Here is a 13,253-nt window from a genome sequence, read left to right on the forward strand (position 1 = left end):
ACATTTGGAGTGTTCATGAGTGCAATGAGTTTTCATAATGGATGGAAATGAATCATGCAATATAGCATTATAGAAATGAAAAGAATTTGGAGTTTAGAAAAGAAGGATGATAATGAATTCATCGTTCTTCAGAAGTTATTATTTTCGCGCTTCGGTTTTCGAAATGAACTTGATGTCACGATCATGAGAATTCAGTGGCAACTCTCCACAGCATGATAGGAATTTTTTTTCTCACTTAAAATATAAATAATAAAGTGTTGCATTTCACCATGTTAAGCGTTTCTTTAATGCTTTGAATTCACCTGACATAACATTGTTACAAATGCCTCAATTACATAATACTTGGACATCGTTCGTTATAGTCATTTTTTGGATCCATGGTGTTCCAATCTATAACTTATGGTGTATTTCGTGACTTGGTCTAAGGCCGATAATGAATGACAATGGCCGAATCACTGCCATTTATCACTGACATTTAATTGAAATTGGAACCTGTGCGTGACCGCACAAGACAAGCGCGAGAGGCGAAAAAGTGGTGGAAAAGCACGCCGAAGAAGCGAGTGAGCGAGAAAACATAAATTTTTGTTTGTCTGTGGCAACCCATGCGCGCCAGATTTAATTACTAGATTTAGCCCGCAGCCGTTGTTTGTCCGTGTCAGCGTTAAAGGCAACTATGAATATAGAGCATTTTTATGCATATAACTGTAACTAGTGGCGTGGAACAGAAGTTTAGGGTTTTGATCTTCGGCTCCAATTTATCTTCTCTGGCAGATGCATTAATTTGAATGCGGAGAGTCTACTTTTGCGAGAGGTGAGAATATTTTGAAAGGACATTCCTAGTTTTGTCAATTTTTCCGCTTCAGCAACGCCGTCGTTCTTAGTTATTTGGAAAATTACATAGAGCATAGAGCGCTTGCCCATGATATTCCATATATATCTTAAAATGGAAGCAAAACTATATCAAAAACAAGACGCCGTCAAGAAATTTGAGGAAGGCATATTCAAGAATCCAGAAATTATAAGAGAATATATAATGAATTACCTGATTCAACTTGACTCACGTCGAAAACATATTGAACGTTACGATTTAATGTTAGACGCGGGGTGTGGAAATGGTTGTCAAATCGCCATGTTTGCCAAACATTTTATTGAAATAGTCGGTTTCGACATTAGTAAAGAACAAATAAATATGGCAAGTAAGAAAAATGTTTATGACAACATACAATATATAGTTGGAGATGAAAGCAAAATGCCAGCTTTGGACAATACTGTAGATCTGGTAACTTGCTCATTTGCGATTCAATACATGGATGTGGACAAATTCGTTTCAGAATGTAAAAGAGTTATGAAATGTACGGGTTGCGCAATACTTTATGGCTATGACATCGCAGATATTGTCTTAGCACCAAGTGGGGTCCATCAGTCCGATTCTGGAATGCTCGCGTTCTGCCAATATATCAAGATGTCAGACGATTGGTTCAAAATTCACGCTCCGGGACAATATGAACTTTCTTTACGGTTCACAAACGTTTACAAAAAATTATCAGGAGTACAAAAATTTAGAAATGACGGCTTGGTTGGTACTGTCACATTATCCTTGGAAGAATTGCGAAAATACTTCATTGCTATTCCGGAACACAACGAGTTTTTAAATTGGATGAAAATACATCATATATCGGATCCTTTGGATGATGCCATAAAACAAATGAAGAAAATGTGGAGATTGGAAAACCATGCCGATCGCGACATTAGCGTAATCCTGAAATTATCATTCTTTGTACTCTGTTTCAGCAAGAACGACAATTTAACAGAATAAATTTATAAATTTGGATGATATAAGTTATACTTTGTGTACACTAGAACAAAGATGAAATCGTTTTCATAATAATGCTTTTCAAATGAAAATTCAGAAGCTGGTGGAAAACGAATCAAAATAAAGATATCTAAATCATAAATGACACTTTTTCATTATTGAAAATCATATATAATTAAGCTGCATAACAATCTTTTAAGACAGCCGTGCAAAATATTTTTACAATTTTGCTTTGGTTCAATACAATAGATATAATTAAGATAAATATTTTATTCGGAACAAAATGGTCATTGCCATAAAAAGTACAGTATTATGAATCCCACCAGCATATAGTAGATGTTCACCGAGATAGATAATATCAAGTAATTTGGAATAAATTCTATTATTCACGCAATTGTTATCTTGAGAAAAAATATAATAATTTTGTCTTTATCTAACCAACTTTCTTATAATTGTACATAGTTTCTGAATTCAACACATTATCTAGTTGCTTGGCCAAATCCATTACCATTATATTTCCGGCTAACTATTATCTTTTATGCCTTTTTATCAACAATTTCAATTCTTTTACATGTGGCAAATGCTATGGCAAATATCCTTCACTCTTTATATCGGGGATACATAGGTAAAATTAACCAAGCAATGTTTCGTTGTCAAACTTTTCCAAATTCTCCTTGCTAAAAAGCAGATATATAACGGTGGGAAATTATTAAATAAAATTTTGCATTACATAAAATTAATTTTTTATGCGTATGAATTTTCGACTTCTTTTTAATTAAACTGGATTTTGCATATGAAAGCAAGCAAGTTTCGCACAAAACATGAAATAATAATGTGTTGTAAGAACACCTATTTTCGTTTGCACACTCAATTGTGATTATAAATGGGAAGTGATTTTGTGATTTTAACACATATATGTCATTGAGTTATAAAAATAGGTTTGTAAGGGATTTTTCAGGTTTCAGGTAGAACTACATTCATAATATGAGTTATGTTTTCAGACAAATAAGAAATTCATTTAGCATTTGGTCCATATGAGAAGTGAAGATAGATTGATAGATGGAGAGGGAGGAGATAGCTTCTTGTTCCAAATTAAAGCCAATTGAGTGCGTCGTAAGTGGATTAGGATTTTGCTTGCGACAGAATTGGAAATCTTGGGACTTCTGAAACTTTTCATGAAAACATTTTTTCTCCCCGTTTAAACGTGCTAGAATTACCAATCAAGTATCCCGGAAATGTATATAGATCAAAAACATCCTAGGAAAACAAATATACAAGATTTCTATATCTAGACGACTATCCTGAGTTTAGCTGTTATCAAAACGTTGCTGTCATGAATTAGGAATGTTACAAAATCGGCTATTTCGCGCCAAAATAATGTACGCTTCACGTCTTCTAAGTACTGTTACGCCGTGTTGGAATACGGCTACTGCTAAAAACGACTACGGACTGCCTGCTGTAGCTTGGAATTCCATGAAATTTTGACATAATTTAGATAAAATAAACAACATATCTGGTATTTGATTTTTTTCATTAGCGCATACATTTCTCAGCTTTCGACGCTTTTGAAAATTCGCAAAGTCGCAAAAACGAAGTATTGTTTACAACCACGACTGGAAATCTGTGAGGATGACAAAAGTTATCTGAGTTGAGATGCGAAGAGGCTCTTTATTACGTCACGTTTTTTTGCATCTTGCTGATTGGTCAATGTTACGAAATAAACAAGGAAGACGATGCTCGGGGAAATCTTCCTAGGAAAAAAATTTAGCCATTTTTGCGTGTTATTGCGGGCCGGATAAAATGACGCCGCGGGCCGGATCCGGCCCGCGGGCCGTAGTTTGATGACCCCTGCTATAGAGCGATGATTGCTTTTCTCTCTACCGAGGTGGCTGTTGAAACAAAATTCAAAATAATGTTGTTGGAGAATTTCAATCAACGTCAGCCATAGTAAACAGAATAAAGATATAAACTACTTGTCTATTATCGTGTATAGAACTTTACATCCCCTTTCCAACGAAATAAGACTGACAATCTGAATCCAAACTAGACACGAGTTATCGATCGCAAAGTTTTTAATTTTTATTCCTTGATTTGAGGTCATTATTGAAAATCTATACAGAATTGAGCTGCATAACAATCTTTTAATGTATCTCTTACCAAGCCACCAGAAGAGGGAAAACTTACTTACATTCTTCCTCACTTATTCTCTTACCTATTTCCTTACTTATTTCCTTCCTTCCTCACTTGCTTACCTTCGTACTTCCTTACCTCCCTACATCCGTACTTTCGTAATTACGCACTTGCGTACTTAAACTTACGTATGTACTTACTTACTAGTATAAAAATTCCTTATAATTGTACATAGTTTCTGAATTCTCCAAATTCTTTTCCAAATTCTCCTTGCAAAAAAGCAGAATTTTAAAGGTGGAAAATTAATAAAAAAATTTTGCATTAAATAAAATTTAATTTTTAGGCGTATGAATTTTCGACTTCTTTTTAAACTGGATTCTGCTTCCTGTTTCAAATTAAAGCCAATTGTGTGCGTCGTAATTGGATCAGGATTTTGCGAGAGGATTAAAAATTTGGGGACTTTTCATAAAAACATTTTTCTACCCGTTTAAACGTGCTAGAATTACCAATCAAGTATCCCTGAAATGGATTTTAGGTCTTTTTCCGCGTGAGGTTGCTAAAAAGCGATGATTGCTTTTCTTTCTGCCGAGGTGGATGTTGAAACAGAATTTAAAAAAATGTTGTTGGAGAATTTTAATTAACGTCAGCCATAGTAAACAGAATATAGATATTATTACTACTTGTCTATTATTATGGATAGAGCTTTACATCCCCCTTTCCAGCGAAATAAGACTGACTATCTGAATTCAAATCAGACACGAGTTATCGATCGCGAAAGTCATTCAGTAGTGAACATAGCTAGATTTCCACTTTGATGTGACGCCATATGTTTTCTGCTATTTATGCCAAAAACACTATTAATCTATCACTAATTAAAACGTTATTTCAGTCTCTGTATGTAACTTCATTCCAAAGAGTAATAACTCGCTATCTTTCTATTGTAGTGGGCAGAAAATAAAAATTTGATAAAAATGTTTGGAGCAAATTATTTTTATTCGGCATCACTATAATATACAAATATGTGATAGAAACGATTTGTTTAGTTTCCTAAATTGTCCTTTTAAAAGCCGTTAGTGACATTTAAAGTAACATGAAATATATCGACCTCAAAAGATGCTAAGACTGTTGGCACGCCGGGTTTCCCCCAGATCTATGACGTCATAAACGTATTCTCGACTTTTATTGTGTCTTGTGAATGACTTAATAAACCCAGGGGTCGCCACAATGTCTCCATACTTCAGGTCTTGCCCAGTAGGACGATTTACAATATCTGATTACGTCGTACAACATTCGAACCATATGTAAATACTTAAATTCCAAACCCACAAAAAACTTTTTTCTAATTCTGTTTCATTTTTTCCGCATCCTTCGTCAGCAAGTACAACAAACTCTAAACGTGAAAAACGTCGAGGTAAGCGCGTATTTTCCTTTATTTATTTATTTTAAATCTTATCTTTCAGACAATCTATAGAGCATTGGTTTTCAACTAATGGGCCACGGCTCACTGCCGGGTCACAAAAAAAAGTTTCAGGTCGGCCACAAACTTAATGACCTATTGAAGACTACAATAGTTATTTATAAATTTAGTTTCATTTGTGTCACTGTATGTAAATTTTGATTGCAGCAGAGTGGAAATTTACATTCTAAATATCATCGTGAAAGTGTCTATATTGCGGAAGGAACTATTCGCTTTTCTCGTAGTTTTACTCTGGCGGATGAAATTCAATAGGCCATGGAATTTTTGTGCAATAAAAATAAGGCACGACGGAAAAAAGGTCGAGAACCACTGATCTACCCAACATTTTAAATTTATTTCAATTTCATCAACTTTATTATCTTCAACAGCAATTTTCTACAACCGTGGTCGGGCTTTACTTAAAGAAAATAGCTGCTGTCAAAATGTCATGCTGTAATACTTCTCACATAAAACTACTATCGAACAACACTCAACTATAGCAAATACGAAATAAAAAATAGCTTAGATTTAGATTTTGTTAAATGAGAAGTGACCCAAAAATTTTTGGCGCGACGCAGAGGTTGAGAAACGTTTTAGAGCACAGAAGACTTTTCATATGGATAAACAACTATTTGAAAAGAAACATAACGAAATATGAAGAGCCGTGATTAGGCATCCAGATTAATAATACAGTAATAACAGAAGCAACTACGAAACTGAGATGTAACTGCCAGTTTCCGTGCATACTGACATATCGAAGGCGTTAGGACGAAAGAAATAATTATGGTATGAATCAAATAAATATTTTGTAATCCGCAACGTATGATCGTTTTCCTGATTGTTCTCTTGCCGGATATATATGAGTGCCGGATCAATAATATGAGATTCAGATATTTATATATCAGTGAGACACTATATTGCTGTGTGTCAAAATGCTTCTGGTCTAGTCAGTTAATGAAGAACTGGCTTATATTCTTTATTTTGAAATTAGTGGATGATCAACTTTATTTAGATGAATCAAGACTTTGTAAGTAACTAACCTATCGTAATATTTGGAATAAGGCCTAGTCGTTATCGAAATACTGCAATTATTATAAATGTTTTGGTAAGTTTTGTATCTGATCGGAATAATACCACTTTTTACTAATTTAATCGTACAATTTATACCAGCGAAATACAATTCAATAGTTATATACACGGTGTCCATAAAGTTCCTTTTTAATTTCAATTTTTGTTACGGAGTCAGTTCTCAATATATCTTAACCTGGTTTGATGTTTTAATCAGTAATTGTTTTATTAGAAGTATTTTTACTTCATTTAATACATCTGTGAAGTCCAAAACAATATATGGTATCGATAGATTCTCTTTGCATTTTAAAGTTTTTAAAACTATATCGACACCATGTATGTTAGCTTAGTGCAGGCCTTGCGTTTATTGATGCAAACAGCTTTAAAACAGTAACAGACGCGCCGTTTCGAATTAATGAAATATTTTGGCCCATATAGAGAGGTGGTCACGGTGGGACATGGGACACAGTGGAAAATATGCGTTCATTCAATACCCTCTATCAGTCACGCATTTGACCTCTGGCTCGGTCTTTCGATGAGTTACGAGTGTTACGACGTCCCCGCAAACGGACAGCGACTGTGTAGAAAGACGCTGGCTATTATATGAAATTGGTTTTGGGGGTTCAAAAATAACATTTCACCATCTTTGTCTTTATTTTTTCTTTACTTCAGCCTTTCCAACAAGTCAAATCACTGTCTGGCATTTTTGTCTTTAGTCCACTGTGAAATGAATACCGTATTCATAACCTGGTCGAGTGGATGTACCTCCATCTTCTTTTAAAAACATTTGGTGCTTATGGGGAACAGTGGAACGCGGGGTTCAATGGGAGATGCTTTGTTGGACACAGTTCGACAGCATTTATCCACTGTGTGACTAGAACTATTAAGATGATGCGTCATGTGTTGTGAAATATTGAGTTATCTTATGGTACATGACCCAATATGGAATATAATTTATATTCAGAAATATTTTTTTCAGAGCATTCGAAAAGTAAATTATTTGATTTTGGCCAAAAACAGGCATTTTACTTGTTAATGTATAATTGTTTTTAATTTAATTGATTTTTTTTTTGAGCACTCAAAACCCGTTTTTGGTGTTTATGGCCAAATACTTATCGATAAGTTTCTTGCATAATGAAACCAGCTGATTCAAAAAGATGAGTATTCTAAGCAGGCCTATTTTTATCGCTTTCGCTGTCCGAACAACGTTGTCATTCTTGTTCATTTGGCACGCTTAGTGAACATCTGGGCCTTGGGAGGGATTACTATTACTGCACTTTCTTTGTCATTACAATGTGTTCCAAAAAATATTTATCTTAATTATATATGTTTTATTGCATAGCATAGCTAAATTGTCAAAAATATCTTACTCGGCAGTCTCAAATGGATGCCCGATTATATGAAAAACAGGATAACGTTAAGAAATTTGAGAAGGGCATGATCGAATATTCTGATATTATAAGAAAGTATGCAATTGATTGTTTAGTTCAACTCGACCCGAACCAGACACGCGATCGACGTTATGACCTGATGCTGGACGCGGGGTGTGGTAGCGGTGGTAATACCCCAATGTTTGCTGAACATTTCAAAGAGATTATTGGATTTGATAAAAGCAAAGAACAAATAAATTTGGCAAACAAGAAAAATGTTTGTGACAAAATTCAATACATCGTTGGAGATGAGACCAAAATGCCGGCTATTGACAACACGGTAGATCTAATATGGAGCATGTTTTCTATTCATTACATGGATATTTCAACTTTTGTAGAAGAATGTTAAAGAGTTTTGAAACCTACGGGGTGTGCAATTATTACCGGCTTTGACTTTGCTGACATCAATTTGGTGCAAAGCGAAATCCATAGATGTGATTCTGGAATGCCAGCTTTTGCAAAATACCATAAGCAAGCAGAAGACTGGTTTAAAACCCATTCTCCGGCGATTTATGAGATTTGTTCGCGGTTACCAAACGTTTTTCCAAAAATATCAGGTGTAACAAAGAGCAGGAATGAAGACTTGGTTGGCACCCTCACATTGTCACTGGATCAGTTGAAAAAATACATTTTGGGTATTCCTGAGTACAATGAGTTTTCAAAATGGATGGAAATGCATCATGAATTCGATCCGTTAGATGAAAGCATAAACGAAATGAAAGAAACGGGGGGTTTGAAAATGAAAGCTGATAGTAACATCATCGTTCATCTGAAGTTATCCTATTTCATGCTTCGATTTTCGAAGTCAACTTAGTGCAATGATTATGAAATACAATTTTTCTTTATATGGAAATTATATATGTATCAGGTTAGGGTTAGGTCATAATTTTATTCCGATTTGACTTATTTCAGTTTTATTACGAGTTCGAGAACTTTCTATGTTAGCCAAATGAATATATCTGCTGCCCATAGGTTTGAGTCTTTTTATATAACTTGATGTATATAGGCGATCAAATAATTCGTTACCTCCATATTGGTACATGCACTTCTGTGGAGCATCTAATTCAATTAACATGAGTTTGCTACCAATGCCACAGTCACATTATGACTTGGACATCATCCATCATAGTGATTTTGTGTATATATTTCAAAATTGATTTTAGCCAACTGTCATGTTATTATATATAAATGTTTTCAGAATGTGTCAGAAAGGAACTTTTTTTGTGACGAGCACGGAATAAAATTTACTTAAAATTAATAGTGAGGTTCATGTAATTGTACTAGGTTTTGGGACTGGCTTTGATATCTCGAGACCAGGATTTTCCGGAATTATCACTAAACTATTTAAGGATTTTTTCGATATTGGAAACATGTACATGAGCTGGAAATTGAGAAAAATAAATCTATTCTACACAGAGTGGACTTATAAATCGTTTTGTTAGATTTATGTTGTGATTATTACTTCGATTTTAATCGGTAAGTATGTTGATAGGTAATTGTCTGTCTGTCTGTGTGTATGTCTGTTAGATGCACGCGATATCTCACGAAAGCGAAATTGAATCTGCTCCAAATTTTGCATGTGCATTCATCATAATCTCGGACCAAAAGCCCATTGATTTTTGGCCCATTATGTCGTTAGTTATGAAGTAATAACTGTTCACTGAAGAGAGATTTTCAGACAGACATTTCCTATGTTTTCAACTATCAGCTGTTGTGAGGTATTATGATACCATAAATTAGCGCCCATTGTACATTTATCAAAAACTGCGTGTACCGGCAGTTTTATGTCTCATATTTTCCATCAAGCGTTATTTTGATTAGTATGTGGACACTTTATTGCGAATAGGCAAAACATAGCTCACCGAAAAGAGATTTTCAGCCATCACATTTTTCGTATTATCAACAATCAGCTGATGTGGGTATTATGATATCATAGATTGGTGCCTATTGTACATTTATCGGAAACTACGCGCACCGACAGTTTTATGTCTTATATTTTTCATTAAGCGTTAATTTAATTAGTTTATGGACAGTTTATTCGTACTGGTCAAAATATAATTCCCTGAAGAGGGATTTTCAGCCACCCCATTTTCATGTTTTCAACGACCAGCTGTTGTGGGGTATTATGACATCATAGATTGGTACCTATTGTACATTTATCAAGAACCATGCGCACCAGTAGTTGTATGCCTTATGTTGCGTAAGCATATGTATTGGCTTACCGGTGAATGATGCTCATGTCATGATATTTTATTACATCTACTTTCCGATTGTTACAATTCATTTCTCATATCCAAATCGGTTGTCAAATTGCCATGTTTGCTAAACAAGTCACTGAAATAATCGGTTTCGATATTAGTAAAGAAAAAAATAAATTGGCAAGTAAAAAATATGATTATGATAACATTCAATACATAGTTGGAGATGAAAGAAAAATGCCAGCTTTGGACAATACTGTAGATCTGGTAACATGCTCATTTGCGATTCAATACATGGATGTGGACAAATTCGTTTCGGAGTGTAAAAGAGTTATGAAATCTACGGGTTGCGCAATACTTTATGGCTACGACATCGCAGATATTGTGTTGGCACAAAGGGAGGTCCATCAGTCAGATTCTGGAATGCTCGCGTTCTCTCAATATTTCAAGATGTCGGAAGATTGGTTCAAAACTCACTCTTTCCTTACGGTTCACAAACGTTACAAAAAAATATCAGGAGTAAAAAAATTTAGATATGACGGCTTGGTTGGTACTGTCACGTTATATTTGGAAGAATTGCGAGAATGCTTCATTGCTATTCCTGAACACAACGAGTTTTTGGAATGGATGAAAATACATCATATATCGGATCCTTTGGATGAGGCCCTAAAACAAATGAAGAAAATTTAGGTTTGGAAAACTATGCTGATAGCGACATTAGCGTAATCCTGAAATTATCGTTCTTTGTACTAGGTTTCAGCAAGAACGAAAATTGAACAAGATAACTTTATAAATTTTGGATGAACTACCACAAACACATAAAAAAACGTACAGACGCCGGTAGAATACGAATCAAAATGAATACAGGTAAACAATAAATTACACTTTTCAAATCGTTTTTGATTATCATCAAAAATTTATACAGAATTAAGCTGCATAACAATCTTTTATTGTATCTTTGACAATGCCATCAGAACATAGAGTACTTACTACTTACAGACTGTTTAATTATATTATCAAATGTATTATTTTGAATTAGATTTTATTGTTTACGTATTTTTTATCTTTAACTAATCAAGTTTGTTGACATTTCTTAATATTGTAGATAGTTTTCGATTGTATCTTGATTTCGAATTCATCACATTATCCAGGTGCTTGGCCAAACCCATTACCATTATATTTCCGACTAACTATCCTTTGGCTTTTCAACAACTATTTCAATTCGTTTACATGTGGCAAATGCTATGTCAAATATCCTCCATGCTTTATTTCAGGTAAAGGCCGATATTGGTGAAATTATCAGGCAATATTCCGTTGTCGAAGTTCTCCTTACAAAAAAAATTTCTGTACCTCTGGAAAATTAATGAAATATTTTACATCTTTTTTGTGAAATTTCGACTTATTTTTAAACATGATTTTCCCTATAAAAACCGCATCAGTTTTGCACGAAACGGGAAAATATAATGTGTTGTCTGTACACGTATTTTTGTCTGCACACTCAATTGTATCTGTGATTTTGAATTAGGAGTGATTTCAACATATATAATATATGTCTTTTGATTATGAAAATAAGTTTGTAATTGATTTTTCAGATTTCATCTGAAACTATATTCGTTAAATGCATGCTGTTTTCTGACAAATATGAATTCATTTAGCATTTGGACCTATATAAAAGAGAAGATAGGTAGACAAAGAGAGAGAGAGAGAGAGAGCCTCTTGTCACAGATTAAATACAAATAAGCGGGGCATTACATTTGATATTCATCGCGGTAATAACATATTACTCTAGTCTAAACTATATATAAAACACGAAAACAAATCTAAGGTACAAAATAGTTTTTTTTTTAAATAAGTATATTGTTTCAAAATACTTCTCGTTGAAATTTCGTGCTTATCCTCTATTCGGCTATGATAATGACCACATCATTAACGTGAGGGCATTGTGTAATCAGGTGGTCAAGATGGTTCTGTTTAGTGTTATTCTGTAGTTTATTTACAGTTTTGTGAATATTCCTGTTAATTGCTATTTTGGGGAAATACAAACTTCATTTAAAGATTTTAAAGTTCAGCAGACAGATGATCAATTATGACTGATTATATAATGAGATATTGTATGATGTTTAGTGATTGGTAATAAATTTTATGGTTTACACAATGCTCATCATAGATTTATGTAATAATTTTGTAATCTATATGAATTTGGTAAAATTACTTTAAATTGTAAATGTTGTAGCTAGTACATAAAGATAGTTACTGTGTATTTCAATATTTCCACCATATATTGTTAATAGTGCATGTTATTTGCCTGAAACAAGGTCTTTGTTCTAATTAATTTCCTTCATGATATATTTTCCCTCGCTCAGTGTTGCTTGTCCTTGTCGTTCTTTGTTAGTTAGAAATTTAGTTTCATCACATATATATGCTTACGTTAAGGTTTGAAGTGCATTTTCAATATATCTGTTATTTGGATCAATTCGATTATGAAACTTTACAATATAACAACATTTGGCAATACAATACATTGTGGGCTTTATTGACCCCTGAAGGAGTTCAGATCGGAAATACTCTGTGTTAACGTGTGTTCAATAACACGGGAGTGTGGTCCTCTTATATTAGTTCAAAATTTCAAAACAACGGATTTTCCAATATTAATCCAAGCATGCATGTTAAAATGATTAGATGGAAATATTCAACTAATCTCAATAGAAGTTTCGCCACACAACGCACTTTTAGATGATGACTATATGATTCAAGATGCAAGTAATCGAAACCGATTTTAAGTTACATTGCGGTGTTATAACCCATTTCAACAATAATCCCAAATTTTATTTAGATAAATGACTTGCGATGCGGTTTGTCCTACTAATTCACTAATATATACAATATTTAAATATATATATCTTCGGTATATCGACCCAGATGAGATCAGCTATGTCAAAAGATGGGCCTAAAATCTTTAAACTGATTAATTAGGCAGTTTGGGGAAATGGCTATGCCGAAAGATGGACATGAAATCTCTAAACTGATTAATTTGGGAGTTTGGCACGAAATGAGAATCTTATTTATTAGATCAGAAATTCCAATAACGTTGGATTAATTGTAATGATAGATGGGATGTTTGTAAAAAAAATACAAGGCTCTATAAAAAAAAGTTTCCG

The 13,253-nt window shown here is 33.9% G+C and overlaps 2 protein-coding genes across 2 annotated transcripts; both read left to right on the forward strand.

The window, feature by feature from the left end:
* Positions 1-943: 943 nt before the first annotated feature.
* Positions 944-1,816, forward strand: LOC144428246 (uncharacterized). Its single transcript, XM_078117204.1, has one exon. It carries the CDS (start codon positions 944-946, stop codon positions 1,814-1,816), a length of 873 nt encoding a protein of 290 aa, XP_077973330.1.
* A 6,034-nt stretch (positions 1,817-7,850) lies between these two features.
* Positions 7,851-8,246, forward strand: LOC144428247 (putative methyltransferase DDB_G0268948). Its single transcript, XM_078117205.1, has one exon. It carries the CDS (start codon positions 7,851-7,853, stop codon positions 8,244-8,246), a length of 396 nt encoding a protein of 131 aa, XP_077973331.1.
* Positions 8,247-13,253: the final 5,007 nt, after the last annotated feature.

This window comes from Styela clava, chromosome 10 (assembly GCF_964204865.1).
Source record: "Styela clava chromosome 10, kaStyClav1.hap1.2, whole genome shotgun sequence".
Classification (NCBI taxonomy): domain Eukaryota; kingdom Metazoa; phylum Chordata; class Ascidiacea; order Stolidobranchia; family Styelidae; genus Styela; species Styela clava.